This window comes from Haemorhous mexicanus, chromosome 19 (genome assembly GCF_027477595.1).
Source record: "Haemorhous mexicanus isolate bHaeMex1 chromosome 19, bHaeMex1.pri, whole genome shotgun sequence".
Classification (NCBI taxonomy): Eukaryota; Metazoa; Chordata; class Aves; order Passeriformes; family Fringillidae; genus Haemorhous; species Haemorhous mexicanus.
Window position 1 is genome coordinate 11,807,783 of NC_082359.1, and position 27,787 is coordinate 11,835,569.

The 27,787-nt window shown below is 40.8% G+C and overlaps 1 protein-coding gene across 1 annotated transcript in view; it reads right to left on the minus strand.

Annotated features, from left to right (window-relative positions):
- Nucleotides 1–3,306: 3,306 nt before the first annotated feature.
- The window catches only part of SBNO1 (strawberry notch homolog 1), a 31,223-nt gene continuing 6,742 nt past the window's right edge, over nt 3,307–27,787 (minus strand). The window contains exons 3-32 of the mRNA XM_059863820.1: nt 27,419–27,523; nt 26,290–26,599; nt 24,477–24,577; nt 23,263–23,359; nt 22,017–22,177; nt 20,920–21,053; nt 20,681–20,771; nt 19,581–19,742; nt 18,930–19,065; nt 18,745–18,850; nt 17,411–17,564; nt 17,143–17,325; nt 16,844–16,941; nt 16,018–16,169; nt 15,292–15,489; nt 14,854–15,024; nt 14,596–14,765; nt 13,748–13,879; nt 12,496–12,631; nt 11,960–12,072; nt 11,791–11,862; nt 11,243–11,342; nt 10,673–10,747; nt 10,277–10,423; nt 10,104–10,198; nt 9,876–9,968; nt 9,360–9,497; nt 8,800–8,876; nt 7,901–8,094; nt 3,307–7,035 (exon numbers count right to left, since the gene is read on the minus strand). Of these exons, the coding sequence (XP_059719803.1) occupies nt 6,893–7,035; nt 7,901–8,094; nt 8,800–8,876; nt 9,360–9,497; nt 9,876–9,968; nt 10,104–10,198; nt 10,277–10,423; nt 10,673–10,747; nt 11,243–11,342; nt 11,791–11,862; nt 11,960–12,072; nt 12,496–12,631; nt 13,748–13,879; nt 14,596–14,765; nt 14,854–15,024; nt 15,292–15,489; nt 16,018–16,169; nt 16,844–16,941; nt 17,143–17,325; nt 17,411–17,564; nt 18,745–18,850; nt 18,930–19,065; nt 19,581–19,742; nt 20,681–20,771; nt 20,920–21,053; nt 22,017–22,177; nt 23,263–23,359; nt 24,477–24,577; nt 26,290–26,599; nt 27,419–27,523 (4,044 nt within the window). The 3' untranslated portion in view covers nt 3,307–6,892. The remainder of the gene's footprint in view (nt 7,036–7,900; nt 8,095–8,799; nt 8,877–9,359; nt 9,498–9,875; nt 9,969–10,103; nt 10,199–10,276; nt 10,424–10,672; nt 10,748–11,242; nt 11,343–11,790; nt 11,863–11,959; nt 12,073–12,495; nt 12,632–13,747; nt 13,880–14,595; nt 14,766–14,853; nt 15,025–15,291; nt 15,490–16,017; nt 16,170–16,843; nt 16,942–17,142; nt 17,326–17,410; nt 17,565–18,744; nt 18,851–18,929; nt 19,066–19,580; nt 19,743–20,680; nt 20,772–20,919; nt 21,054–22,016; nt 22,178–23,262; nt 23,360–24,476; nt 24,578–26,289; nt 26,600–27,418; nt 27,524–27,787) is intronic.

Sequence of the window (27,787 nt, forward strand, 5' to 3'; positions counted from 1 at the left end):
CTCAGCAGCCCGGGCTGGGGCAGCAGAACTGGAGCCCTTCTCTAAAGCAAGCAGGAGCTGTTGAAGGTCCCGATCCCCAGGGCTGCCTGCACGGAGCAGCTCTGCCCTGTCCCAAAGCCCAGGATTCCCACATGGAGAGGGAATTGTGCAGGCTCAGATCGTCACCGTTCCATCGCCCCACGTTTGTGTTCCCTCCAAGTAACTTCAGGGCAGTCCTTACCCGGGAGGGATTCAATCACTTGCACCCTGGTTTATGATTTAACTCACTCTGGCTAAGCTGACACAGAGCTCTGCTCATGTCCTGCAATTCATTGTGCATTTAGCAGGCAAAGTTGGTTTTTCCACTTTATAAATGTGGAAGGAACACACAAACCAGACCTGGACTTCCAAAGGAAGAGGTTGTCAGCTCCTGTACTGCCTCGCTGGCATTTTTAAGGTGTATTATTTACATGCTGGAAAGGAGCCAACCAAAACCTCTCTTAAGAAATTTCTCCCTTACTTGCAGAACAAAGTCTACTGCTTTGTGAAAATGAATAATTAAATTCTGAGGTTTGGGCATCTTCATTTATTGCTGAGATCTTGGCATCATCACTTTTCCATATTTGGGGAAAATGAGAATAAAAGTCAATGTTAAATGATGTACAAAACTAAGTTTAGTCTGTTTACCCCAGACTAACTCTTTGGATAAAGGAAAACTATTTAATACTTTGCATAAAATATGCATAAAATATGAAGTAGATATTTTCCAGTCTTGATATATTTTTTATAAACCCTTCTCTCTTTTTTAAGCCCAACATGATTAGCACTTCAAGAATGTTGTGAGTTTGCTCTTAACTACCAATAAAACCAGTTTGATTTACCAGTGACATTAACCAGGTTAAGTGCCAGGATTCAAGTGGATTGAAAGAAAAGCTGTTTGGATCACTAGAACATGACTTCTGCTAGTCTGAGGGATCCTAAAATGGTGTGACAAGGAGTGTGTTCAATGGGTGTACATGTGTTGCTGAAAGGCATTCTAGCAGCTCTGTGGGCAAGTTCCAGAACAGAAAATTAAAAGGAGAAAGAAAAAAAAAATCCCAAAGTAGCAATCAGCTTAATTTATTTAACAATTTTTTTACCAAAAAAGAAAGAACTGAGTATGGAGTCCATCATGTTTCTGTTTGTCATCTTTGGGGGTATAAATCTTTCTAAACACTGCTGATGTTTTACTGCCAGGCACTCCAAGTCCTGCTGCTCTGGGGACATTTGGGACACAGCACAACCCCAGGCTGCAGGATGGAGGGTTTCAGCTTGGCAAAGGTTCCCATTAGGGCAGGCAATAAAAACACCTCACACAACTCAGCTGAAATCCTACGTGGCTTTGGGATTCTGTCACCTTGAACCATTAAAGGTGGAGACTGAACAAGTACTAATGGCAAAGCCCTACTCAAAAAATCAGTGTGTCCTTTGTGCAGAGCAGATTCCCAGTGAGTTACTGCAGGGCTGGGGTACAGGGAAGGTGCCGAGGCAGTGAACACCCACCTCCAATAAAACTCAATATGTCAATGACTGAAAAATAAATCAAATTACTTGGCAAATAAAAATGTGATTCTGTGAGTGCAAGGAAGCTGGCATTTTCCTGGTTATCTTCTCCAAGACAGGAAGAAGAGACATAAATATATATGGCATCAGAAACAGCAGCAGAAATGTCTCTTTATCCTTCCCAGTACAAATTAAGCGTAGGAAAACTACTCCTCCACAAGGTCCCTGTCACTGAAGTGATGCCCTAAGCACAGCGAAGTGCAGGGACACCAACCAAAGTCAGCTCTTACAAAATAAAATGTAACACACGTTGGTTCAGGTATTGACACTGCAGGACATCACTTAAATCTGAACATACTTCTGTATTTTGGTTTAGCTGCCTGTTTTAAGGGCACCAAATGCTTCACTTTGAGCTTCCACCCAGACATCTCAGCATCCTTCACACACAGGGCACCAGGTTCACAGAATCCTGGGTATTGGTTCAGGACACAGCAGGCAAAAGATTTCTTCCATGAGTTTTGGCCTCAGCTTAATCCTGTCCAGTTCCTATTCTTTAATCTTAGTGGTGCCTCAAATCCCTTTCACTCAAAAATTATTTTGGGCCAATAAAGAAACAGCAAAGCACATCAGACCCAGCAAGTTCTCTGCAGGTTTTTATGTCTCACTCTATTCAGCAGAAGCTTCTAGGGGCAACCTTCCTGCAGCTGTTGTAAGTGGGGCTGAGAAACAGCACCTTCCAGCCTTTTCTTCCCTGTTTTTCTCCTGAAGAAGAGAGTTGCTGCTTTTCAAACTCATTCCCCAACCGAAGCAGCCCCTGGGGCCGACGCTGCTCCCAGGGCAGGGCAGCCCGCAGTTTCCCGGGTCCCGCCGGGCCATGGTTGTCACTTTGTTCCTGCTGCCAGCCCCGTCCCCCTGCAGCCCCGGCAGGAACCAAAGGCTGCAGCTGCCAGCACGGACACCAGCACCCCCCTGAGCTCTCAGCACTCCCCGTTTAAAGCTCACGGTGATCACAGAAACTACCAGAGGAATTTTGTTGCTATTTGCAGCTGCACACTCCTCACCCTGGCTCAGAGTGGGCAAACCGCTGAATTCAGGGAACAACTGCAGGGGCACAGTCCTGCCCTGCAGCTGGGGAAGGGCCAAACCCACGGCACAGCTGCTGCAAGCTCAAGGGATAACTGAGAGACAATTAATGGGATTTCTTACTCATCTCCAACCTCAACAGAAATATATCATTTTTTACTGGCAATTAAAAACCTGCGTTTTTTTTTCCCAAGGTAAGAAAGTTTCATTATGCTCATTTTGAACATTTAGACATGACAGGAAGCTCAAAATTTTTCCAAGAAAATGCTACAATAGACACATCTTTTCTGCTCTCAATCACTGCCATTCTAGAGCACTTTTAAGCCAGTTCACATTTAATATAAAAGCAGTAATAGACTTTGGTATGTTAGAACTTAATTCTAGAACTCTGGTTTTTGGAGCTCACTGAATGGACAGCTGGGGATACCAATAAGTGGAAGAAAATAGGAATGTTTCTAGGATTAAAGCTCAAGTTCTGAAATACTGAAAGGACTGAAGGAAACAATCTGCATGAAAACTCAAATATATGTTTCTGTGTACAGCCACTAAGTGAACATGCACCACTGAAAGACATTGGGTCCATTTCTCTCAAGGGAATGCATTTTACACTAAAACTGTAGAATAAACCCACAGAGCATCAAAAGGATCACAGGAGACAGACAACAAGGTTTTGAAAAAAAAATGATGACAACACATAACATCTACAATGTACACACACACCCTGGAAGGTTTATATATGCTCTATATATATTTCAAAGTACACACAAGCTGCCCATGTGGCAGGTTGAGAAAATAGGAATACATCTTGGGAAGGTCATGAAGGAAAAAACCACAGAGGAAAACGAGAGTTATTTACATTCAATAATTCAGTAGCCTTTAACACCTCTATATACAAACAGGCTCTATTTATGTACAGACTGCACTGGGAGTCGAGTGAAGTTATTCCAAACACAAAAGAAAAATACAAAACCCCTTGATAATTCACTTGAACAAGCGTTTACAGGTTGCAGAGATTTCTCCATTTACAAAGAAAATACTACACATGGAACAGAGAACTTGCATCTTTGGGGAACTTTCAGTCCTTACAAGATGAGTGTGCTCCCACTGAACCACACAGCCACTGGAAAAAGTGGAATACTTGCAGTGCAAGGAGGTTTTGAGGGGGTTATAATTGCATTTATCATGCCAGACATATCTTAATTATGAAACTAGTTAACAAGTCATAATTGAGTTGCTGTCAAGGGAGTTGGAAGAGAACCCAAAATTTGGGTTTTCAGTTCCCAAAGCAACTCAAGTATGTACCTTCCCCTTCTGCAGCACAATTCCAAAATCCACACAGTACAGAAGTTGCTGCCATTTTACACGTGGCATTGCCCTGTTACAGAGCCCTCTGTCCTTTATAGGCTTTATACTCATTTCAGATGTACACAGCATTTTGTATTTCATTTTGTACAGAGCAGATCAATACCCCACAAGCAGGAAAATACAGAGACCACCCTCGACTGGCCTGGTGATTTATGATGCAATAATTGGTCTTGTTTTCCTCCCCAGGAAGATGTTTGTCTCACAGGCAGTGCTGCAAAGGGGCACCAGTCACTGTTCTTACCCCATCCAGGGCAATTTACATTCCCTTTCTCCCCAAGCTTTATCAGCAGCTCATGCAGGGAACAAATGCCAAAATCCACACCCCAAGCACCGAGTAGGAATTTTCAAGAGAGAAAATATTGCTGTGGCTTGAAAGCTGTTTTCTTTTTTTTGATGTTAACTTTCAAGATGTTACAACAGTCCAGAGCCGTGGCTGCAGCTGTGTTAGTAAGTGGATGGCAAAGCCAAGGCAGTGATGGTGCAAGGAGCAGGCAAAGAAGAGCAAGTAGAAGAATGGATTTCTGCAACAGGAACACTTCTTATGGATCTTGAAAGTACTGTCAGCTTTGTTCCCCTCCAGGGGACACAAGTCCATGGGAAGTTTAAAAGGTTGAAGCAAAATAGTGCTGTTTGCTCATCAATACAGGGAATATCAGATTTGCTCATCCCAACAATCAAAGTGAGCACACCAGGCTGAGAAGAGCACTTAGGAACCAAGTGTATTTAAATCATTATTAAAAAAAAAAATTAAAAATCACTAATTGTGAGTCTACCACTCTCAGAACTATTTTACTGAGGAACAAGACCTAAAATGTTATGTCACCATCTCAGATGGCAGAAGTTTCTACAGCAAGTAACAACTAAGCAGCAGCCACACAGAGCCTGTCGTTACTGGCAGTTTGGTTTGCTGTCTGCTGCAGTAGTAATCTGTCAACACACTCCTCAAAATCCCAGCCCTGCTCCTGGAATGGGTGCCAAATACATCCCCTGGTGGGTACAGAACACAGGAACAGCCTCCCCCACACCCTGTGCTCTAGAGTTTGCCAGGGCATCATCAGCTCCCAGTCTGTGACAGTGCTCAGCTGCCCTCCCCTGCTCCCAGCAGACTGAAGGTCCCCAAACACCGAGCACCTGCATCCCAGGTATTTACAGAGGTGCAGCAGGACATGGGGAGCAGGGGATTTATTCCAGATCTGCACTTCCAGCTATCCCAAGCATGAGCAGGGGATTCATCCCTCCTGACCACCTCAGGCTGGGGCTGAGGGAATTGAGCAAACTTCCTTCCCTGCCAAGTCTCCCTTCCCTCCTTCTCTTGGTCACCACACCGAGCTGCTGGCACAGGGAGCATTAACTGAGCCTCAAACTGAGCAATAATTCCATAAGGGAATCCCCTTCTTCTGCCCCACTCTCTGACCCTTGAGTGGCTCACCAAGTGCTTCAGAGGTGCCACACCTGCAGCCACCCTGCTCTGGAACTGAGCCTTCCTTAAAACACACACAGAGCTTTAGACAGAGTTTAGCTCTTGCCTCATGAGTGAGTTCAGCTGAGAGATTTGGGCTGCAAGACAGAAGCCTGGTTAAAGCAGCCTGAACATGCCAAGTCCTGTCGAATTCCAATTGTACAGACTTGTTAGTTTTTTTTGGAATATGGTGATTGCCTAAACAAGACTCCACTTCTTGTTAGTACAATAATTTTTATTTGACATCTACAAGATCATTATCTTGTAGTTTTTTGGACAGGTTTATACAATCTCAATTTTTCAATAGTGCAACCTGTGCAAGCAAGAAATGACAAACATTGTCCTTCACTTTCTTATAAACATCTACTATTATAGGCAAAACAAAACTTACCCATATTATAGATAAGTGACTATTCACATTTGTACATTACAATTTCTTTTAAACAGCTCCAGATAAACTCTACAATGTCTTACAACATATTAAACATAACAGAAACAGCACATACAGCGGAACCCTCAAGTGTTTCCCATTCTCTAATTTACAGCTCAAGTAAGGTTTCATCTTAAAAGTGACAAATTAAATTATGTTAATGAAGTAAAAAATATAAGATTGTATGCGAGATGGAAGTGAATTTGCACTTAAGTTTCCATAACCACCTCAGATTAAGGAAATGCTTCAATTTAAGGAAAACAGGCATCCAGCCATCTTTGCAGTACACATTAGGAATACCATTAATACATTAAAAATGAACTAATTTTAATTTAAGATGTTTATCACAAAAAGAACATGTTGTAGACTCAAATAGATAACTCCCAGGAGAGAACCAGAAAAAATGCAACACCTGGGTATAAACACTATAAAAATGCAATAACCAATGCTGTACAACTAAGATTGTGTTTCTCTCTGAATTCCCGTCTCGTGTGTTTATGCCGTCCATGCCCGTTTCCAAAGACATGCACTGTCAAACAGAAACTGGGAAGGAACCTGAATGCATGATGTGCAACCTCTAGGTTTCATGCTTTTATAAACTCAAATTGAAGAGAAAAACCCAATATATATTTTCTATATATATACTCAATACATGCATTCGAGATCTCCCACAGCAATGGCATCGATGCACTGCGTTAAACCCTGAGCACTGTATGACAAGATAAAAATAAAGCCTGCTTGGGGATTTTCAAGCATTTTCAAACAAATTGTGGTTTGTAGCTTAAAAGGCCAAAAGTAAAAGCAAACAGGAAGCACTACAGAGAGCATAAGGAAAGACAGATGCACCACCATAAACAACTGCTGGCTTTCAGTTCTACCAACCTTTTTAGATCTCTTTATTCCCAAAGTATTTGAGACACAACTGAACTGAAAAAGTTATATTTCTTTGGAATCTGTCCCTGATTTTTATGCAAGTGATATGCTTTTACAGCCTTTTCCTCAAACACCAAAGTCAACACCTGTGGCTTGTCCTCTTATGCGTTGTTGAGGTTGGTGATGCTCTGGGGGTGGTGCTGCTGCCAGATCTGCTGCTGCTGCACTGCGAGCTGCTGCGACTGGTCGGACGTCGACAGGAGGTTCACGAGGGGCGACACACAATTTGCAGGAATGATCAAACCTGAGAACAGCAACACATCAATGGTTTCATAAAAACACCATCAGCTGTGTTCATTAAGAGCTCAGGCTGATGATTGCACCCTTTAGTTTATGCAACATTCAATAATGACTGTTCTGATGTCAAGTCTAATCAGCACAGCCACCAGTCCTGCTCCTCAGTCCTTCACATCCTTTAGACTGTGAAGCAAGAGACAGAAGTTCTCATTTTGCCTGACAACGTTTACTCTCACGTTACCTGCTGTCATGAGAAGTCAGCTATCTTTTACTTTTCCAGTCTCACAAAAGTTACATCACCACGGAAGTTTAAACATGGAAAAACCTACTTCCAACATCCTAGAAAACTGGTACTAGAGGAGGAGCTGCCACGATATTGGCACACCCACAGGAAGTCCAGATTTAACAAAACATTTGGAGAGTTCGGTTTCTGAGATCCCTGTTTTGAGGGCTTCACTAGGAAGTTTAGTGAAGAGAAAACCGTCTTGAAGTCCTACACATTTTCAGTAGCTCAAAAACCATGAAAACAATTATTTCAAAGGCCTACTGTTAATTGCCAAAAGTGGGGGGAAAAGTGGAGCCATTATGATATCAGAGAACCTTGGCTGGAGCAGGCTGTGCATGGCATTTTATCTGCAGTAAATCCAAAGAACTGAGATTAAGTGCTCCAAAGCCTGGCAGAAAAAGAAACCCTCAATATATTGCATTGTAGATGGTAAAGCTGCACTTCTGCCCCTCCACAGCAGACAAGCCTGCTCTCTTTGAAACACCTTCATCCAAACTCAGCCACGTGGCTGCCAACACAGAGCCACTGAGCAGTCAGAGTCACCCCCTGCTCAGAGGAGCAGCAGAGGAGCAGCCCATGCACCCACCTACGATCCTCTGGCCATCCTCTGTCCTCAGGCGGACGATTTGCATTTTGACGTTGGTGCCACTGACGGAGGCCAGCACTCCTTCCACCTTTGTCCACACGCTCAGCACGGAGCCACACAGCACGTAGTAGGTCCTGCAGCGCAGCCCCACCTCACAGACCAGCCCCAGGCCTGCCTTCTTGCAATTGCCTCTCCTGCAGGCAGACAGAAAAGCTTTCAAAACCATTCTGCAAACGAAAGTAACTAATTTCATTAAAAATGAGACTTGTGGTTATGGAACGTGCATTCAGAGTCAAGGAAGGGCTGCACACACACTAAGGGAAGGACACTGAGCACAGGCAATGGTAAAGCTTTGGGAAGGGTTGGCCTAGTTAAGCACCATCTACAAAATGCACAGACAGAGCTTTGAGTCAAAGATACCATCACTGAGGTCATCTGAGAGCTGGAGTACGTTACAGGACACTGGCATCTGATCAGGGTGCTTCAGAAGCTCCAATATTATTAATCTGAAACTTCTACCAGCTATGCAGTTCCTCAGGAATTCAGCCACCCAGGAGGCAGCAGAGGAACAGCTGTTTCTGACATCCATCTCATCTCTGAACATTCCCCCAATAACATTTGAACTATCAGACTACAATAACAGAACAGATGAAGACACTTCAAGCACAAGCTACTCCTGAGTCACTCTGAGTGTAATTTATACATTAACACCCATCTCATGTCTTGGGACTTTAGGGCACGTGCAAAGCTCAATCTTTTCTCACAAGCTGGGTCATTTGACTGGTCATGGGGGAATTTCCCTCACACAAGAAGCACAAGACTGTACAAGAGGAACAGAAGAAGAGCAGTGATAAACCAGTCCAAAGTGAAATAGTGGAAGTTAAAGCACAAACACTGACCAGTAGGCGTGGGTGCAGGTGTCTGCAGAGGAGTTGTACTGCTCCAGCCAGTGTGGCAGAGCATCCTCAGAAGGTACCTGGAAGAGTCATCCAGAGCAGGAATGAAGTAAAACACATCAAAACTTACACAGAATAAAAATAATTTGGTTGTTATCGTGAGAAAGGAGGGAGCACCAGCATCAGGATGGTGTACAGAGGTACAGCATCCTACATTATAATTTCAAATTATCCATCCCAAAGGATGAGCAAAATGCTTAAACACAGCAGAACCTCAGAGCTTTCTCAATAATCCACCTGATGAGAGTTTCCCTAAGTTATTGCAAATTCAACACTTGCTAGACCCTAAGGAACCCCTTTTTTTCTATTACCATACCACAGATAATTTACATTCAGAAAGAAATTCAGACATGGATATAGGAATGTCAAAATCATGTAGACCTGCTTATAAAGACCTAAATAAAAGCTCTGTTCTGGAGAAAGAAGCCTATTTTTGATTTTTATACAGAAATACAAAAAATAAAGCCCTTAGTTAAAAAAACAAGCATAACTTTAATGGTTACCTTCTTATATTTCTTTTTCAGGTCTGCACATGTTTCTAGTTTGAGTTGTTTCCCAGTATTTGGTCTGTATATCAAAAAAAGCTTCTTTTTAGGATTCACTTCTTTTACTAGAATTGCTGTTTTCTTGTTATTTCTTATCTGGAAAAAAAAAGACAACCCAAAAGCTTCCTGAATTAACACATGATGAAATTATTTTGTGTTCTTTAGAGTAATAAGAGTGTGTAATAGTACAACCAAGGGCAGTGATACACCTCTAGAACACAGTAATCCACATTAACCTCACAGTGAAACCACAATTTCCTGGTGGAGGTTTAAGTAAGAGCTATTAATTTGGACTCATACTCCTATCAGAAAATATCCTGAGGAGATAAAAGGAAGAATTTCATACTCAGTGTTATAAAAACCTTAAAATTAAAATTAAGGTAAGACAATGTATTTTGCAGAACTGAACAAGTAAGTTTTTCAGTTTAGACCCCAAAACCTCTGAACATAATCCAAGAGACAGAAGAATCCTACCTGTAGTGATAAATAAAATCCATCATCTGGACCTGTTTGCTCTGCCCAGATCTTTGTTGCTTCATCCCAAGACATTCCTCTCTCCACACTGATCTACAAGAGAGCAGTGCAAGGGTATTTGAGTGAGAACAACTTTAAAATAGTTACACAGGTGGGGACTGAACACATTGTAAACACTGACTGGCAAATGTTATTAGTTCCTACAAAGATGATAAAGGATTAACTTACTGTGTACAGCTCGACATGTCCAGAGGTAGAATATCCAGGAGTTAAAAACTTCTTAACATCTGCCTTCCTCACTTTCTCATCCCCAGAGCCCAAATCTGAAAAGGAAAACAGAGTTTTATTCTGTTGCTCTGTTCTCACTGAAGTTGAGGAGCACTCTGAAATTATTTACTCACCTAAGATGCCCATGTCATATCTTCCATTCTTCTTAGCATTTTGAATAACTGCATTTAACGTGTCAGAGAAGTACTGGAACAGAGCATTCTGCTGGTGGACTTCCATGCCAAGAATTCGATTCAGAAATTTCCCTATGTTGTTGTAATCTTAAAGAGTAAGAAATACACGTATAAGGTCAAAGATTAAGTTTGATAACCACAAGCCCTCAATCAGTATTCAAAGACTCTTACAAACACTATTTAAATACATTCTTTCAGAAATGCAGAATACATTAAGTTCCCCAAAAAAGGTCACTTTTTAGATAGTTACAAGTTCACTTCTGCTGCTGGGAAGGCACTGCTGTGACATAAGATGTTCCCAGGGATATTCTACAGATACACTGAACACCCAAGTACCTTTATCAAGGGTCAGTATTCCAGATCTGTCTTCTACATTTATCAAGCCTACACCAATCAGTCCTTGACGAACATCTAGGAAAGAAAAAGAGGTTCAATCATAGCTGCTTTGCCATCTAAAAATAACCCAGTGAAATAACAGCTTGTTGAGCCATAGGATCCGATTCCAAAGCCTCTAACACCCCTCACTTCCCATTACTTGCAGTTTCTACCTAATACATCAATAAGCAAGACACAGCTTTGCCTTCTGTAGGAAGCCCAGGCAGGAGAAAGCACCAATGGCACCATGCACAAAAACAGTTCCAACAGGCAATGGGAAAATGAAGACAAAAATCTGTTTATAATACACTGGCCAGGCAGATACAGAACATTCCTCACACTGAGAGTTCACAGATCTGGTTTCAAGTGTGAACTTCAACATTCAAGCAACGTGCACAGACTCTCACTGGGCGTTTACTCCCATCTGTCTCAGCTGATCATTTTAAACTGTAACAATGTTTTACAGCTCTAACAGAATTTCTATTTTCTGTGTACTGGAGAAGGATCAAAAGGTAGCTGTCACAGCCTTACCTTTGAAGAAGTCTCCAGGAAAATCAGGAGGAGGTGAGACCATTGGAGAGTCCAAGTTCACAATGGATTTCATAACAATCTCCAGAGCATTTCTGCCATACTGTGTAAGAAAGAAAGTTGTTCTGTCAATGCCATCCAGTGTTTGTACACAACTCCAGGCACGCATGGTTTAACAGGTATTTATAATTCACAATTAAAAGCTTTTCTGTGCCATAGTGAAAGGAATTGTTTATCACCTTTATGTAGCATAGTTTATAACTGAAAACAGCCCAGTCTTAATTTTTAATTAGAACTGCCAAATTAATCTTTCATTATGGCTTAAAGGACACACATCATTTACTTAAGACTTTGATTGTTTGCAAGAGCAGAAAAGTGATTTACACACGTGAGTTCCACATGGCTTCACAAAAAGAATTATGGGTTACAGAAAGAGGCCTTTCATCAGCAAGGGATAGAGTTAAAGGTAAGGGATGGAGAGGAACCTTCAACAGGTCAGCTGTGGAGTAAGGACCACAGCATGAGTTCTCCAACAGAAACAGAATTGTCACCTTATTGTCAAAATTGAATCTGCTGAGGTCTCGAGTTTCTGTGGCCCGTCTGTCCCCGTGGGTGAGGGCTCCCTGTTAAGACACATCGTCATTAGATACAATTTTTAAGAAAAAGAAATCTAAGTCGTATTTTCTCAAAGGAAGGATCAGACCTCTTGAAACATCTTACCAAACTCTCCAGTCTTTTTGCAACTATAGATGCAAATCTTTGCTCTCCTGCCAGTTCAGAAATGAGGAACACATACTCTGGAGCAGTCACTTGGTTGGATCTATGAGTTCTTCCTGGATAATTAAGAAGAAGCATGTAAATTAGATAAATTCTATATCACTGAATAGTTTTTTATTAAAATACAAATGGTGAAGAGCAAGGAAAAAAGGTAAAACTTAATCCTGCTTAAAATTAGTTTCTGCTGTAATACAGCAAACAGAAGGTAGGACAGAGACACTCTAAAAGTTGTAGCAACTTCTGTAAAGACACTTCATTTGTGAATAAAACTCCAAAGCTGCAGCCTAGGCTTGTTTCTGAGGTCTCTTTCAAAGCTTTCAAGACCAGTAGCTACAACCACAGATAAAGCAGATTCTGTTCATGGGTACAAGAGACAGGAGGAGTCCTTAGGAGGATGCCTACTCCATCTGATTTTCCACATTACAGTAAGTTCAGTTATTATTCCTGATCTGCTGGACAGGACACAGTGAGTGATTTACCAAACTGCTGGATTGCTCTGTCCGCGCTCCACGGCAGCTCCAGGGTCATGTGAACCCTCCGCCTCTGGTTCTTGGCCCTGCGGTCTGCTTGCAGTGAGATACCAGAGCTGGCAGCCTCTGAGATGATGGCAATGTTCTGTGATTGAGAAAAGAGCTCTTAGTTAGCAATAAATCCAAGATCAAGCTTCAGTTTCCAAAAAAAAAAAATAATTCTCATTTTACAACTATTACCAAACATGGGTCTGGAATGGTTTCACTGTTACTCACAAGGCAGAGGGAAGGCAGCAAAGGTGTGGCTTTCTGTATCAGAGTTAGAAATGCTAATGAACTTTTCTGAGTGAAAGGAGGGGGTTTTGCTTTACTTTTCAACAGTAACTCTCTGTGCAAACAAAGACTTGCCATCCCAGAGGGCAGGTCTCCCTGACACTGGCCTGTACTCTGAAGGAAAAGGGGAGGGACACAGGCTTGCTCCAATAGCAAACACCAGAAAAGACAAAATATTGCTGCTAATGCTGTACAGGGAAGAGGATCCAGCCATTCCATGCCTGAATGCATTTGCCTTGAAAGAATGTAAATGTTTGGACTGTGCACAAATCACTTACAGGAACCCAAGTTTTTACCCTCAAGTGTCACAAGGGACCACACAAGTTCCATGCACAGTGACATTTACTCCATTTGCCCTCTTGTGGCAGCACAGCCCAAGTGAACCACTGGGAAGGGCTTTCTCCTCCAACTTCTTTTAGCAGATGCAATTCTAAAATTATTCAGGTCAGGATTTTCCTTCAGAGTGCAACATTAAGGGCAGAAGTCACCACTCCTCCCAGTGTGACTTCTCAATCCTTGTTAGGGTTTAACAGGCCCCACCTTTACCCTTCACCCCTCACTGTAAGTTTTCATACAGTGGTCTTCCCCATTTCCCAATTTAATTATTTCCTCCTGGGAGGGGAGGTGCACAGTGACCCAGACCAATGAATCAAAGATATGAATCACAAACCTATGTGTAAAACATGCATTGTTTTACAAAACCAGCTTAAAGGTGCCAGCTTTCAATTTGGCACAGGGGTGCAACTCAAGCACAGGCCACAGAGGTCACCCAAACTACAGCCTGACCTTTAAACACACTGATTTCAAAAACAAACCAGCAGAGTGCTTCTTAACAAGTACTTACACTACCTGCCAGTCACTGACGAATAGCTTAGAGTTACTATGGCATCTGCCACATTTGTCTAGAATCTCTCTCTTCAAAGATTACCTTATCTCCATCCATGAACCTCTGCTTTTCTGTGATGTTCAGGATCTCAACGGGCACATCGAGTTCAGACCTTGACTCGTAGGAGATGCTGCCATCATCGTTGCTCACCACTCTGCCCTTGCGGCCAGTCATCTTCCGAGGGGAGGGAACACAAGCTCAGGGGGCAACACCAAAACCACCCCAGCACCAAAAGCTCCAAGCAGCATTCTTTATCCATGCACCCACATTAAAACACTCAGTAATTCACTCTGAGTGCAAAACTACTATTATCTGCTATGTGGAATATGACAGAGCAAATCTATGTAGAAATGATGTTGCATTATGCCACTGTTCAGAAGGGATTTACCAGCAGCACTAAGAAAATAAGCTAAACAGACTGCTTAGGCTGCCACTGATTTTAACAGGGTCTTTTAAATCACACTGATGCTGCTATTTGATAAAAACAGGTAGCTTAAAAACATTCTCCTGAAGTTATTGAGAGATTAATTAATCAGGCTTTTCATCAACACATAAAGGTTCTTGATCTCCACTGCCTTGGAGGATGAGCTAAAGTTCCTGTCTGTTTAACACACACCAGCAGCAAATTGATTATAGCCAGTCAGAGAAACAGATCACAGTGAAACAAGAGAAACTGGTGTGATTTATCCAACCAGAAGCTATCAAATCTCAATAATGTGTCCACCCACTCAGAGCTCTCCCTGTATTCTACCACAATATTCAAATTTCTCTTCTATTGAGAGGCATCAGCAGAGTAACCTCTGATCTCATTCCTGAGATCACTGCCTAAAACTGATAAACAACCTCTTTAAAAACATACTTTTTTTCTTAATATGTGATCACCAGCCTACCTCTGCAACATTTTCAGGACCACCCAGTTCATCTATAAGCTCATCCAGTGTATTAGGTGGAAGATCTTCAGCCAGCTTTTCCAGTTTATCCAGCAGTTCTTTTTTCATTTGTTGGGCCCTTTCAACAGCATCCTGACTCGTTACAAAGCTGCTGTTTGTGTTACTGTTTGCTGAAAGTTAAGAAAGACTCTTTGAGATTTAGAATTTTATTGCCTAACTGCTAGGAAATGAACCAACATCAAAGAAAGCTGCTCTTACCAGACGTGTTGGTACTAGAAGTGGTGGTTCCAACAGTGGAAGTGAAGCAGCTGGGTCGTTTGGATCCCAGACCAGAGGCTAGTAAGGCACTTTGAATAGAATCTGGGTCTATGCTCTTCTTCTTTTTCTTTTCTTTATTTTTTTTATGCTCTTTTCTAATCAACCAGGGATCTGAAGTTAAATAAAAGTTTCAAACATTTACTAAGCAGCCATCCATCCCTTTGAAACAAATACATTCTCATTGCATAAAGTGACTTACAAAAGTCTGAACTCTAGTGTACAAAAATCTAATTTTAAATTCTACTAATTCCACACCACTGGAACTTAACTCCCTGCTTAGTAAACACTCATCTGTGGCTCACTGAAATGTTTGGGAAGATCTTCTGCTTACTCTCTGCAAATACAGCTACTTTCTTGATGAAACTTAGAGTGTCTTACCATCTTCATCATCTTCACTGGATTCATCTCTGAATGGGTTGAAGTCATCATCATCTCCAGAACTCAGAAATTTGGAGCTCTCATTGTCACTTTCTTCATTGTCTGAAGCATCAGACTCACTTTCACTCTCATCAGAGCTGCTCCCTGCAAGGCCACCTGTTTTGCGGGCTTTTTTGGCTTCTCTGCTTATTTCTTCACCTAATTCCATCATCCCACAAGAAAGAGAAGTTAGCTTAACTTTGTAGTCTACACACTTTGAGGTCTGTTTTACCATACAAACTAAAAAAAAAAAAATTCAACTTTTGAAAACAGAACTTTTAAAAAGAATCTAGGCTTTAAGCAAGCTCTCCCAAATTTTTAAGATAATCAGTTTGGGAAGGGGGTGGTATTAGGCTTCTCTTCATTGAGCCTCAAGATGAAGAAAGTTACTTGAGTGACTACATCAGGAAGTGATCTGACAGAGACAAGGTATTTTGAGATATGGTTCCATAGCAGATCAACCCAATTTTGAGCAAAATGAACTGAAATTTACAGGCTATATTGCTTATCAGCAATATAACATCTATTAATGGAAACTTCTAACAACAGCCTTAAGAGATCTGCAATACATTGCCTTTCAAGGATGACTGTAGAGCTATTCCCTTTTTCTCCACACAAAGTTCACTCTTAGGCAGCTCTGAAGTTGCCATTTTCACTGTGGCATTGGTGTAGGAACTCCAGCACTACCTTTTCGTTTCTTTACTTTGTTCTCCTTGCAAGGGCTGTCTCGGGGTGAATTGTTATTACTTTGAGCAGTCAGGTCAATTCCCAACAAGCTGAACAGCTTCTTCCTGTCAGGAGCTGGAAAGTGCTTCTCAATAAGAGACTGGAATACTCCTCTGTTTAAGAAAAAAGGGTTGCTCAGTGGAATTTGCATTTATTTAAAGTACAAACCTGTAACATTGAACAGCTTGCTTGACTTCTCTGAAGAATGACTCCTTTTGAGTGCAGTTGGGCACTCTCTGTATTATCACCCACATTACTGTACTTGTCACCTTCTTAAAAGTAGGACACGTGTCTTTTACAGCATTGTTACAACTTGTTAAATTTGTTTTTGGTAACAAGTGGCATTGCTACTGCCATTTTTTTATTGCTCAATTTAAGTAAAAAATTAGGTTAATAAATGAAGATTTTCAGCAAGGCAGCCTTGGGATTGGCTCTGGTCCCTCTGATCAAAGAGGAAGTCATGGTCTGTAACTTGCTCTGGTATAAATGCAGCACACACTTGGCAGGTCTTCCCATCCTCCCAGTTTGAGAACAGTACGAGCTGTTCACACCTGGAAGCATCAGTTTGGAATGCCAGGAGAACCAGGAGACAATCACTGCCTCACCTGAGCAGTGCTGCCAGATTTTAGGTACAGGCAGTTTCCATAAAGAACATCACTACTAAAGGATTCCCAACCTTCCGTGCACTGATGCACATTTGACACACAGAAGGAAAAATGACTACACACACACACTATGCTGGATGAAGGTTAGTTTTGTAAAGAACAGTTTTAAAATTCAGTCTTACTTTGCTGTAGAAACAAAGTCATTCAATTCCCCACCACCTTCCTCCAAAGCTTCCAATGTTCTTGCTTCTCCTGTCGACTGCAGGCCAATGACAACGCACTGAAGGACAAATGAATACCAGACAGTGTCACTATGACTGAGCTGTAAGTTTATTTGGCCTGAATTTCTGCTCATTAGATACCATGAAGTACAAAAGCATGCCCCTACTATGGCTGAAAACATTTGTATTATATATATATGTTTAATCTAATAGCTTTACATTTAAGACAAATGTTTAAAAATCAGTCTTGATCAACTTACTTTGCCATTCTTGATTTCTTCCCGAGCCAGCTGCACCACTCTCTTCACCTTTGAGGCTATGCAAAGGTACTTGAAAAACCTCTGGTGAGCTGACCAGAACTGACCCCACATGGACTTCTTCATGCGCTGCTCTGCATCGATGAGATCGGCCGCTTGCTGAAACCTCTCTCGAGCACTGACCCACTAAACAAGAAAAGGAGCATTCAAATTTCTACCATCTCCAACCTCTCAGAACTCAGAGAAGGCAAATTTAAAACAGGGTTCTTACCAGTTTCACAGATTTATTGTACATTTTAACATATTCCTGTGAGAGCAGAACTTCGTCAATTTTGAAAGTTACACCTGAAAAACTCAACTGTCTGGCTATGTACATTCCTCTCAGCTTCATATCCATAGCAACTATTTCCATGGCACCAACACCTCTAAAATAAAGGAACAATTTAAGTCCATGTTAGAATTTTCAAGAGCAAGGATTTGTTAAAAAAAGGCCTCAAAACACAACCCCAAGTACTTTAGAAAAAAACAGCTTATCAATGTGAAGGAATGTTTTCAAAATATTTTGAAATTTAGTCTTAACATTTACAAAGGAGGGATAAAATTTTATGTAAAGTGTATCCCAAGAGGTAAAACTCAGTTACTTTTTTCCCAAATTACTGAGGATGAATTAGGTGACAGTAACTTATAAATTTGAACTGGATAACAAAGTTGGTCCAAATACCAGCAAATTCTTGCATTCTCATTTTATAAACTGCTAATGATTTTAAATAATACAAACATTTTAGGTTATTCAGATTTATGCTGATATGAAAATAATTTAATTACTAAGTAACCTCAGTTCTCTTCAACAGCAACACACCTTGAGAGCACAGAAGTCACCTGCAAAACAGCTGACTGCTACTCACAGGCTTGGGGCTCCAATTCCATTATTGCTTATTTGATATGCACTCAGTAATGAAGAGAAGCTACACTTGCAGAGTCCAGGAAAACCACACATCATGTAGATGGTAAACAAGATGTATCCTAAACCCTATTGTGGCATTCTGAAGTGTTCAAAATTCTTTTTGAGTAGGCAAAGCAAGATGCTCACCCGCCACAGAATGCGGCAGCAGCCTTTTCTCCTGACCTCTCGCATTCAGTATTATTAGTATGTTCTGAAACACCAAGTACCTTGTAATAGCACAAAGAATTTCCCTGAACTGGGTTCTTATGCCAATAAGCACAAGATTTCCTCCTGTTAAATTGCCTAAGATGAATGCATAAACATTATAGGCCTTCTACAAATAGGGAGCCATTAACTACACTGAGCATACTCACTACAATACAGGGTGTTTTCATGGGGAGCAGCAAACTATTTTGCTTTCCTAACACCCACATTTTCGAGAGGCCTCTTTTCCCAGAAAGCTTTTAAAGCTCTCAAAATTTTCTGTGAACAAAGGAAATATTTTTCACCACTTACGGTAAATAACATTTCTGCTAGATTTAGAAGCCAGAGTTCTTAGTGTGACAGGACATGCTTGTAAAGGACTACAGAATGAAGACAAGAACTGGGAGTACAGTCAGCCACAACCCTGTGCATTCTGCTGTAGGTCTTTGAAACTTTACCTTCTTTCAACAGCCTGAATAAAATCACTGAATTCCCTAAATGGAGTTCCTTCACCCCATATTCCAAGACGGTTCATATATGCCATGTTTCTTGGCTCAGATGCACCTAAAAAGAGAAACATAGATCTGTACCAGTGACAGCAAAACCATCCAGAAACATTTAATACAAACCCAGCAGTACATACCTGTGGCACTGGCATAAACAACCCTGGCTTTTGGAAGTTTATTTTGAAGTTCCAATACAGCCAGACCTGTTTTTGTGGGTTTTGATGAACCAACAGGACACAGATTCTTTGCTTTATGACACTCATCAAATACAATCTGAACCATAATTAAGGAAAAGCTTTGTCCCACTAATGTACAGAATGAGGAGCTGGAACAGAAGGCAAGAAAATCTACTACTTACAATAGGGGGCAGGTGGAAATTGTAAACCCCAGACACTGGTCATTTTAACTAAAAACCTTGGAAAAAATATTTAGATAGTAAATTGCCACACTGGAGTTCTTGAAAATGCTGGTGATACTCCAAATATATATATATATATATATAAATAAATCCATAAAAATATAAATGTAAAATTATGGTTCTTAAGGACAATTGTTCAATTTTATAGGTTTGATATAGAAAAAACCCAAACTTCACTCTTGTACCAGAGTTGTGTGGCAACAAGCTGATGGTAATATGTTTGGCACAAAGTTTGTAAAACTGCAAGTGTAATGTCAGAGCATGCACACAACTGATTGCCATTACAAATAAAGAATACCTAAAAATCTTTAAAGATACGAGTTTAAATAGCTATTTCATTATAATCAAATGAATTCCAGAAAAAGGATACAACTCCATCGAAATCTTCACCACACCAGTGAAGAAGCTGCTTTAATCTGGTTTTGTATTTACCACCAGACTGACTTTCCCCAATAAGAGAAGAATAGGTAGCAAAGATGACACCTTTCTTCACACTTCCATTGTGTTTGGAAGAAATCTTCCCATACTTGAACTGCAAAAAACAGAAATTAGAGAAATTAATCAAGAGAGACCCTTCTCAATCCCACCTACCAGATGATTAAGGGATGCTGGTGGTCTCAAACTGAAAGATGTGAACACTTGGAGCCACCCATAGCCCCACACCATGATCAGGGCACAGCTGATGGCAATGTGGTTAAGGGGTTAAACAAGGCCTTTAACATAGACTTAAGGAAGACTAAATCTGAGGTTTCAAAAGCTTAGCAGCCACATTATTTGGCTACATGGTTTCCTTAGTTTAAATACAATTGAGATTTTAGTTTCAATGTATCCCTTTAAGAGTCAATAGCTCAAGTGTATTTACAGCTGCTACCATAAATGAGGATTTCTAAAGCCTTATTTTGGAAATTAAGAATTCACAAAGCAAAAATACCAACTTAAACAAAACTTTTAAGTTCAGTGAATTCAACCAGTAATCACACTTTACAATTCAAGCAGCTAATCCAGAGCAGAGGCAGTGTCTCCAAAAATAACTGCACACACCACTGCTGCTTTAATAAATCACTGAGCAGGTCCATTATTCAAGTATTACACAGAAAAAGCATTATATATAAAATGTGCACTGAGAGATAGAAAGTGAAAAATTCAAATGCTACAAAGCTTTAAAGATGTAAAGAATATTTCAACTTCTAGAAAATATTCTACTAGTAGTGTCAGTAGTGGCTTGAAGTGTAGTTTTTTTTTTAAAAAAGCACACATGCTAAGACTTAATCCTACAAGGGGCCTATTTACATGATTAACTTAAAGCTCTGTGTGGCTCTTTGTAAGATTTAGGCCTGTCAAACAAGACCCAGACAGCAAATTTATTGAAATTAGTACATTCTCTCTCTTAAAACAGTCAACATGCACAACTTGTCACACAAGCGTACCTAAAGGTTTGCCTCAACTGTACATAGTAAAAAGTTTCCACACCTTGTTTAATGAATGCACCAATATGTTTTTTGCTCCAATATCTCTCAAATCTCTCTCAGCATCGTATTTCAGATCATTTGACACGCTAAACCTGAAGACATGAAACAAAGCACATTCTGTAAGTTACAGCAGGTCAAAAGGCAGCCAGTTGCTAGAACATTTGTCAGAAGACAGATGACCCCGAATTTAAGTCATAGAGTCACTGGAGTGTCTGCTCTAACAAATCCTGACACACTTACCAGACTGCTCTTTTTCTGCCTAACAAGTAATTTTCATAGATTATTCCAGCTATGGTCCTTCCTTTTCCTACACCAGCACCATCACCTATCAAGAATCCAGCTCTGTCTCCATTGGGCAGGAATGTTTCATGTTGCTGTAGGAGAAAGAACAAAAAACTTGTACCCATTCTCCAGAACACATCACAGGGGATTGTCAGAAAAGAGCAAACATAAGAAACATCCTATTGGAGGAGACCAGTGGTCCAAGCAAACTCCTGGAAGCAGGAAGAGGGAGTTTTATTTAGGGAGAGCACAGCACCCCTAACTGCATTGTGTGATCCATTCACCCCTTTCTTCCCTCAGCTCTGCTCTGAACATCTGTCCTATATTTTGTGCCTTTTTCTAACCCACTGATAGGCTCCTGTACAGCCTTTTGTAGCAGCAAGATCCAGACATCCACAGCCTGTGGAACGCAGTATTCTGCATCTATCCATTTTAAACCCATCTCCTGTCAGGGTCACCAAGTTCTGCTTTGCTTTTGTGTGATATCACTGACTTCTTGATGATCTTAACCCTGATTTCATTCCCCTTCCTTTCTTTCCCCTCCAGCCCCAGGTGTCCCAGCTGTGTCAGTCCCTTTCCATGAGGTAACTTTTCCCTCCTGTGACCATTTTAGTTGCCCTCTAACTCCACTGCCTCCTAACCCAGAACACAGTGCACTGCACACACATCTGGGCTGAGCACACTGAAGTTTAACCCAGCAGCAAAATAACACCCACTGCTGATCTCTATTCCTTCCCAAGGATGTCAAAGAGGGCTGGCTTTCTCAGCCTGCTGCTGCAGCCATTAAATTACTTCAGAGAGATAAAAATGACTAACATGTTCTAAGACAGTTAAAAGATCACCATCATGGAAGTGGTTTAGAGGAAATTTTCCTGGGTGTATTGCCTCACATTTATCTGAGCTGAAGCTCACCTGCCATCTTCTAATGCAACTCAAACCTTTAAGCTCTTATTATTTTATCTCCTTGTAAAACTGACATAGCTGCACTTGTCAGATTTTAGTTTTTCTTCTTAAATTCTCTGTTAGCTTTTAAGCTGTGCTGATGTCTGGCATACCTGGGCTGCATAAGTGATTGCTTCCAGCTGCAAAGCTGACAACCAGCCACTGTCAATTGTTTCCTCTGATATTGATGTCTGGTACCACACATCAGGAGGAGTCACACTGGATAAGGAGCTGGTTTCCACTACTGGGTCAGGATGACGTAGACCAATTTTTACTGGTGGAGAAAGAAGGGGAAGGAAGGCAGAAGATGAAAACAAAATACAGAGTTCTGTTGCTGCAGCACAAGTTAATATATTTACCCAAACAACTTACAATTGTGATTGCAAAGGCTGAACTCAACAATGAGTATGGTTCATTGCAACAATCTGTCAAGTGTTTAAACTGCATTGCATATGAAGGAACACATTAATCTGAATTTATAACTGCAATCATAACTTTCTCTTCTCACCACCTTCCCACAATTTTTATGTGATTAGATAAAATTCACTTTACAGAAAATAAAGTATTTGTGTACTTGACTTGTTTGAGAAAAACCAGTCTGAACCTTGTTTTCCCAAAAAGGCCAGAAGCAGCCTCAGGATGCCAGAATCACAAAAGCAACATTCTTCTCACTATTTATATAGTGCCATTTTTAAGCAGAATGAAAGGAGAAAAGATTTAGAACAGACATGGTTTAATTGCTGACAGATCTCATCAGTAACAATAAAAATTAACCATTTAGCTACAAACTCCCTGCAAAAAGCCTTGCTTTTACAGCAGGTCACTGAATTTAGCAAAGAAGGTAACAGCTTGTTGTCAAATGGGTACAACAAAGAAAAGAGAAAAAAGAGGAGATGGCAATAAACAGCAGTAAAAGATTCACTCAAAACCAAGCAAGAGCCAGTTCTAAGTAGTCAGCCAGGAACAATGCAGGAAGAATGCACTTAGGGTGATTTCACACCAAAAGACTCAAACTAGATTCCTAAGTGTAGCAGTGAGCACTGAATCCCTTAACAAAATTTCCTGTGCTGAGGCACAAGGCATCTTAACAGAGGTAAAAAAACAGGCCTGATTTTAGTTCATCAGTCATATCTGTAAAACAAATACTGCTCAATGATACTGAGGAACTCCTCTTTAAAAATCCACTTATCTTCCAAATCTAAGCATTACAGAAGATAAACTTCCTAGGAAAACCCACAAGGCATTCAGTCCTGTTAACTTCAGACAGTATCTATTTTCTGTGTGAGCAATTACACAAGAGTAAATAAATGAACTCTCAAAACATTCAGCCTTTTGATGTAACTGAAGATCAGGTCATACATTTTATTGGCATATATTCAGCATAGGTCTCTGCATGGCCCATTTCTTCTTCATCTTCTTCCTCGGGTTCCTCCTCTTCTTTTACTGCTGGCACTTTCTAGAATTGAGAAATATTTGTGTTAGTCAAACAGCACATTGTTAATATTCCATCTCCTGGAAATTAACATGAGAAAGGAAATGAGGACAAACTTGCACTTCAATGTTTTAACACATGTAGGGAACAAACCAGTGAATCGCTGGGAAACTACACACAAATGTAGATTTCTTACATTCTGAACAACCCTCTAAAGACACCAAGTCAGGGAACGTCCTCTTCTTTGCAAGGAGATCAAACACTCCTAACTCACATAAGCAGAATTAAAAAGAAATTTTTCTTACTGCATATTAAAACCAGACTATGACTTAAAGGAAATTGCCTTGAAAACATGACAACCCTAATGTTCAAGTACTCCCCTGGAGTCTCCTGCAGTTCCACATTCAAGACACCATTTCACAACTTTACAGTTAAATAGTCAGTTCTGTCCAGTATTCTCTGAAACCTGACAGTTACCCATTTACTGTGACCCTGGCCAATGTAAATATAACAATATTTGTAAAGCACTCAATGGATGAAAAACCAAACATCTTCCCCAACTACTAATGTTTAATACAAAAGAAGTGATCTGAAAAACCCCTTCTGTACGGCAGTCACTGAGGAGCACAGGTCTTCCCAAACATCAGCCTGAGTCTAGATATCAGTGAAGATGCCAAAAGTCAAATGTTTACAGCATCAGAAGGTAATTTTATTACATTTAGAAAATTGAATGATATTCAATTTACATCTTCAATTTAACTGTCCAGAAGCACAGCCATGCTAAGGGGAAGTCTTTCAGTTTCCTCACTGCTAGTAATTTTAAAAGAAAATATTTTAAACCCAAAGGAAATGCTATGCTTATCACCTTTAATCAGAGGCACACCCTTCTTGGCCCACACCAGCTTCTGCTAAGGACAGTAATTTCTTGAAATTGTCATTTACTATCTAAGCTCAGCACAGCTGTTAACTTCACTCATCTAACCAAGTTTCATCTTGTGGAGCAAATGACCTTTTGAACAAACAGATGCACTTGACAGTTCCACCACACACAAGACAAGTATGAGTAACTCCTGGAACTGGCCACAACTGTTTATGGCCAGCAACACAATGGTTTGGCAAATGAATCATTTGTGCCACTCACCACAGTTGGTGAAAAACTTCTCATTTTAATGTCATTTATCCATATTCTTGCTACCTCTTTTGTGGAAGCCTCCTTCTTCACTGCACCATTGCTTAGGTCAGCTGCAAAAGAAAAGGTGTGGTTTACAGAATTCCCTCCAAACATCAACTCAGATTAACATGCTGCTCTATGAATGAGCTGAAAGAGAAGTATAAAGTATCCAGGAGCACAATGATGCTTCAAGAACAAATTTGTTACAGGATCCTTTAAGAAGACCATTTATTAACCTAATCTGTCTTCAGCCACAATTGCAAAGAACTAGGAATAGGGCTCAGTACACAACTAAAGTAATTTGCATAAGGATGGATGCAAAATATTGAAAGCAGCTGTCAAGCTTCCATCATATCAATGCATGTAATAAACTTAGCATAATTGCCCCTAAAAACAATTAGGGCACTTGCACAAATAAATGTTTTCCTCAAAGGCATCACATAATTTAACTTCTTAATATTTTCCCATCTAGATCTCCTGCTGCCTGAATTATATGAAAAGACCATTTTCCTTTCAAGAGCTTCTCTTTTCTACAATTATTTGTCATTTTTTTAAATAAACAGAAGGAAAGATCCAGAGACACAGGAACACAAATAAGAATGCAGTTCTAGAAGTTGCAGGTCTTCTTTTCACTTTATACAGAAGCTACAGATTGCACTGTTTCCTGCAGCTGTGCCACTCTAACAGTTACTGTGTGCTGGTGTCACCTATTCTTTGCTTCTCTGAGTTTTCACTTGGTTTAATAAGACTGACTTATCCCCTTCTACTTTCTCCCCTCCTCTTCCTCACTTCCTTTACTCCCTGCCCCAACTTCAGTTCATGTCCCAACTTGGGTTTTGGCAACCACTCCCTAAGAGAAAGCAACGACACAAGGAGGGACATTCTGCTTTTTGTTTCAGTTCTAACAGACAGCTCCTGCACTGCACTCTCTCTGCATACAGAAAAATAGGTTATGCCAACCACACCTATAAAATCAGCAAAGCTTGTTTCAGAGACAATGAAAATAACAGAAATCCAGAAAATGCCTGTGTATCTTTCAGAAAAAACTGAAGATATTTTCCAGCTAACTAGTCTGATCTTAACATGCTAAAATCAGAACAACTTGAAAGAGTTAGTTACACACAGATGTAGCTTTTTCCTTATTCAAGTTGACCACATGTTAGAAATAACATACAAGGAAATATGGAAGGAATCACAAAATGAAGATTTGGAATGTGATAACAAAGGACTTGTGGCATTTAACTTACTGCAGCATTTCAGAAGTAACATGAAAATAAACAGCAAGTTTTAGGACTTAATTTCTTAAACAATAGATCTGTGCCTTCAATGAAACAAAAGGGAAAGATTTTCTCTTTGTAGGAGACAATTCACACAGACACCTTACGTGCTACAAATCTAGTTTGGAAGACGCTAAATAGAAAATAGTCCTAGTTTGTAATTCCAAGAACACGCTAGAACAGGAACTGGTGAAGACTCCAGTAACATAGCTAACAGACTTCAGTAACGTTCACAAAATACTTTTACCAATTTTCCAGCTGCAATCTGCCATTTTCCTTGTCCCATGCCGTAAATCAAGAGTTTAATTTTTTAACTCTGTTATTATTTCATACTTCTTCACCCCAAATTCTAACACTACTACACTAAGAATGAAATTTATCAGGTTTCCTGAACCACTTCATTTTACCAGGATATTGTACCAATCAATTAAAATCCACAACATGCAAAGCTCTTTGTTACTTCACTATTTAAAAAAATACTGTAATTACAAAGGGAGCAAACTCACTTGCTGCTGTTGCTACTGGTTGGGCAATATTAGGAGGTGGCTTCAATTTCATGAGTTCATTAAGACTATTGTTCTTGAGCAGATCTTTCAGCTGAATCTGGTCCTTGGAAGGTGCAGTGGTCAAGGCATTGCGAACTGCTGGTGCTGCCACCGAGGGCCGAGTGGTTGTGCTGGTCTGGATGATCTTTGCTACAGTGATCGTCTGCCTCGAGGTCGTCACAGGCGTCGTTTTTGTCACCACTATTGTCGTCCCCAGAGTTGGAAGCTGATTTATTTGATTCAGCACAAAGGTTGTGGTGGATGGTGGTTGCTGGCAACAAAGAAGCGAGGAAATTTTCAGAAAACAGTCAAAAAGAAAGAGCAAATTTTATTAGACTTCATTGAGCACACAGGATACACCAGCTTTCAGAAGACACTTGTATTAAGAAATGTCTTCAAATAAGATGCTGAAGGTGCCAGAAAAATTCTCTCAATACATTGCACATATTTCAGAAGGTTTTTTTTTTAGATATTATGGTAAAGAAAAATAAAATTCATCACCCAGGACAAGATACGATCACTACAGTCTTCCCCATATGTGATAAAGCCAGTCCAACCCACTGCTGGCCAAGGCTTGGCCAGTCAGTGTCACTGGCAGTGCCTGTGAGACAGTATTTGTTTAACAACAGCCAAAAACTTCTACCATTAGCAGCTGGGACAGAGGACTGAGAGTATGTGAGAAAAACCTGCAGACACGAAGGTCAGTGAAGGAAGGGGAGAAGGTACCCCAGGTGCTGGAGCAGGGACTCCCCTGCAGCCCCTGGAGGACCATGGATGCCAGGAGTAAAGTTGAGCCCAGGACAAAGGAAGGAGTGGGGAGAAGGTATTTTTAGATTTGTTCTTACATCTCATTTTCCTCCTCCATTGTTAACTGGCAACGAATTAATTTCCTTGAGTTGAGTCTGGCTTGCCCATGACAAATTGCTGATCTCTCTGTCCTTATCTCAACCCGTGAGCCTTTCACCATGGCTTTTTAGCCTTTGTGCAACTGAGGTGGAGGAGTGACAAAGCAGCTTTGCGGGCACCTGGTGCCCAGCCCAAGTGAAGCCCCCTCCCCACCCAAACCCTGGAGCAGCAGCTCAGTTCTTACCCGAACATTTAATAAGGCTGGAGTGGAGACAGTCTCTGGTTCTTGTTTCACGGCAGCTGCAGCCTCAGTGTCCAGGCCCAGCTCCAACGCGCTGAGCGGTACCGACTGCAGAGGGAAGGAAGCAAACAAGGCAGTAGGAATAAAACCTTAAGGCTTTTGTTCCCAGTCTGTGCCTGAAGTGGCTACACTGGCAGAGTGAAGGCCATCATGGAGCTTCAACATGGTATTTCATTACACTTTTTATGCATTTTATTGCAGAGTAGCTAGACCCCAATGACATGAGAGCTCTCCATGGATACCTGACATTATGTCCCCATGTCATGTCCAGCATATTTCTGTCCGTACTGACCTCAAGTGTTTGACATTGTT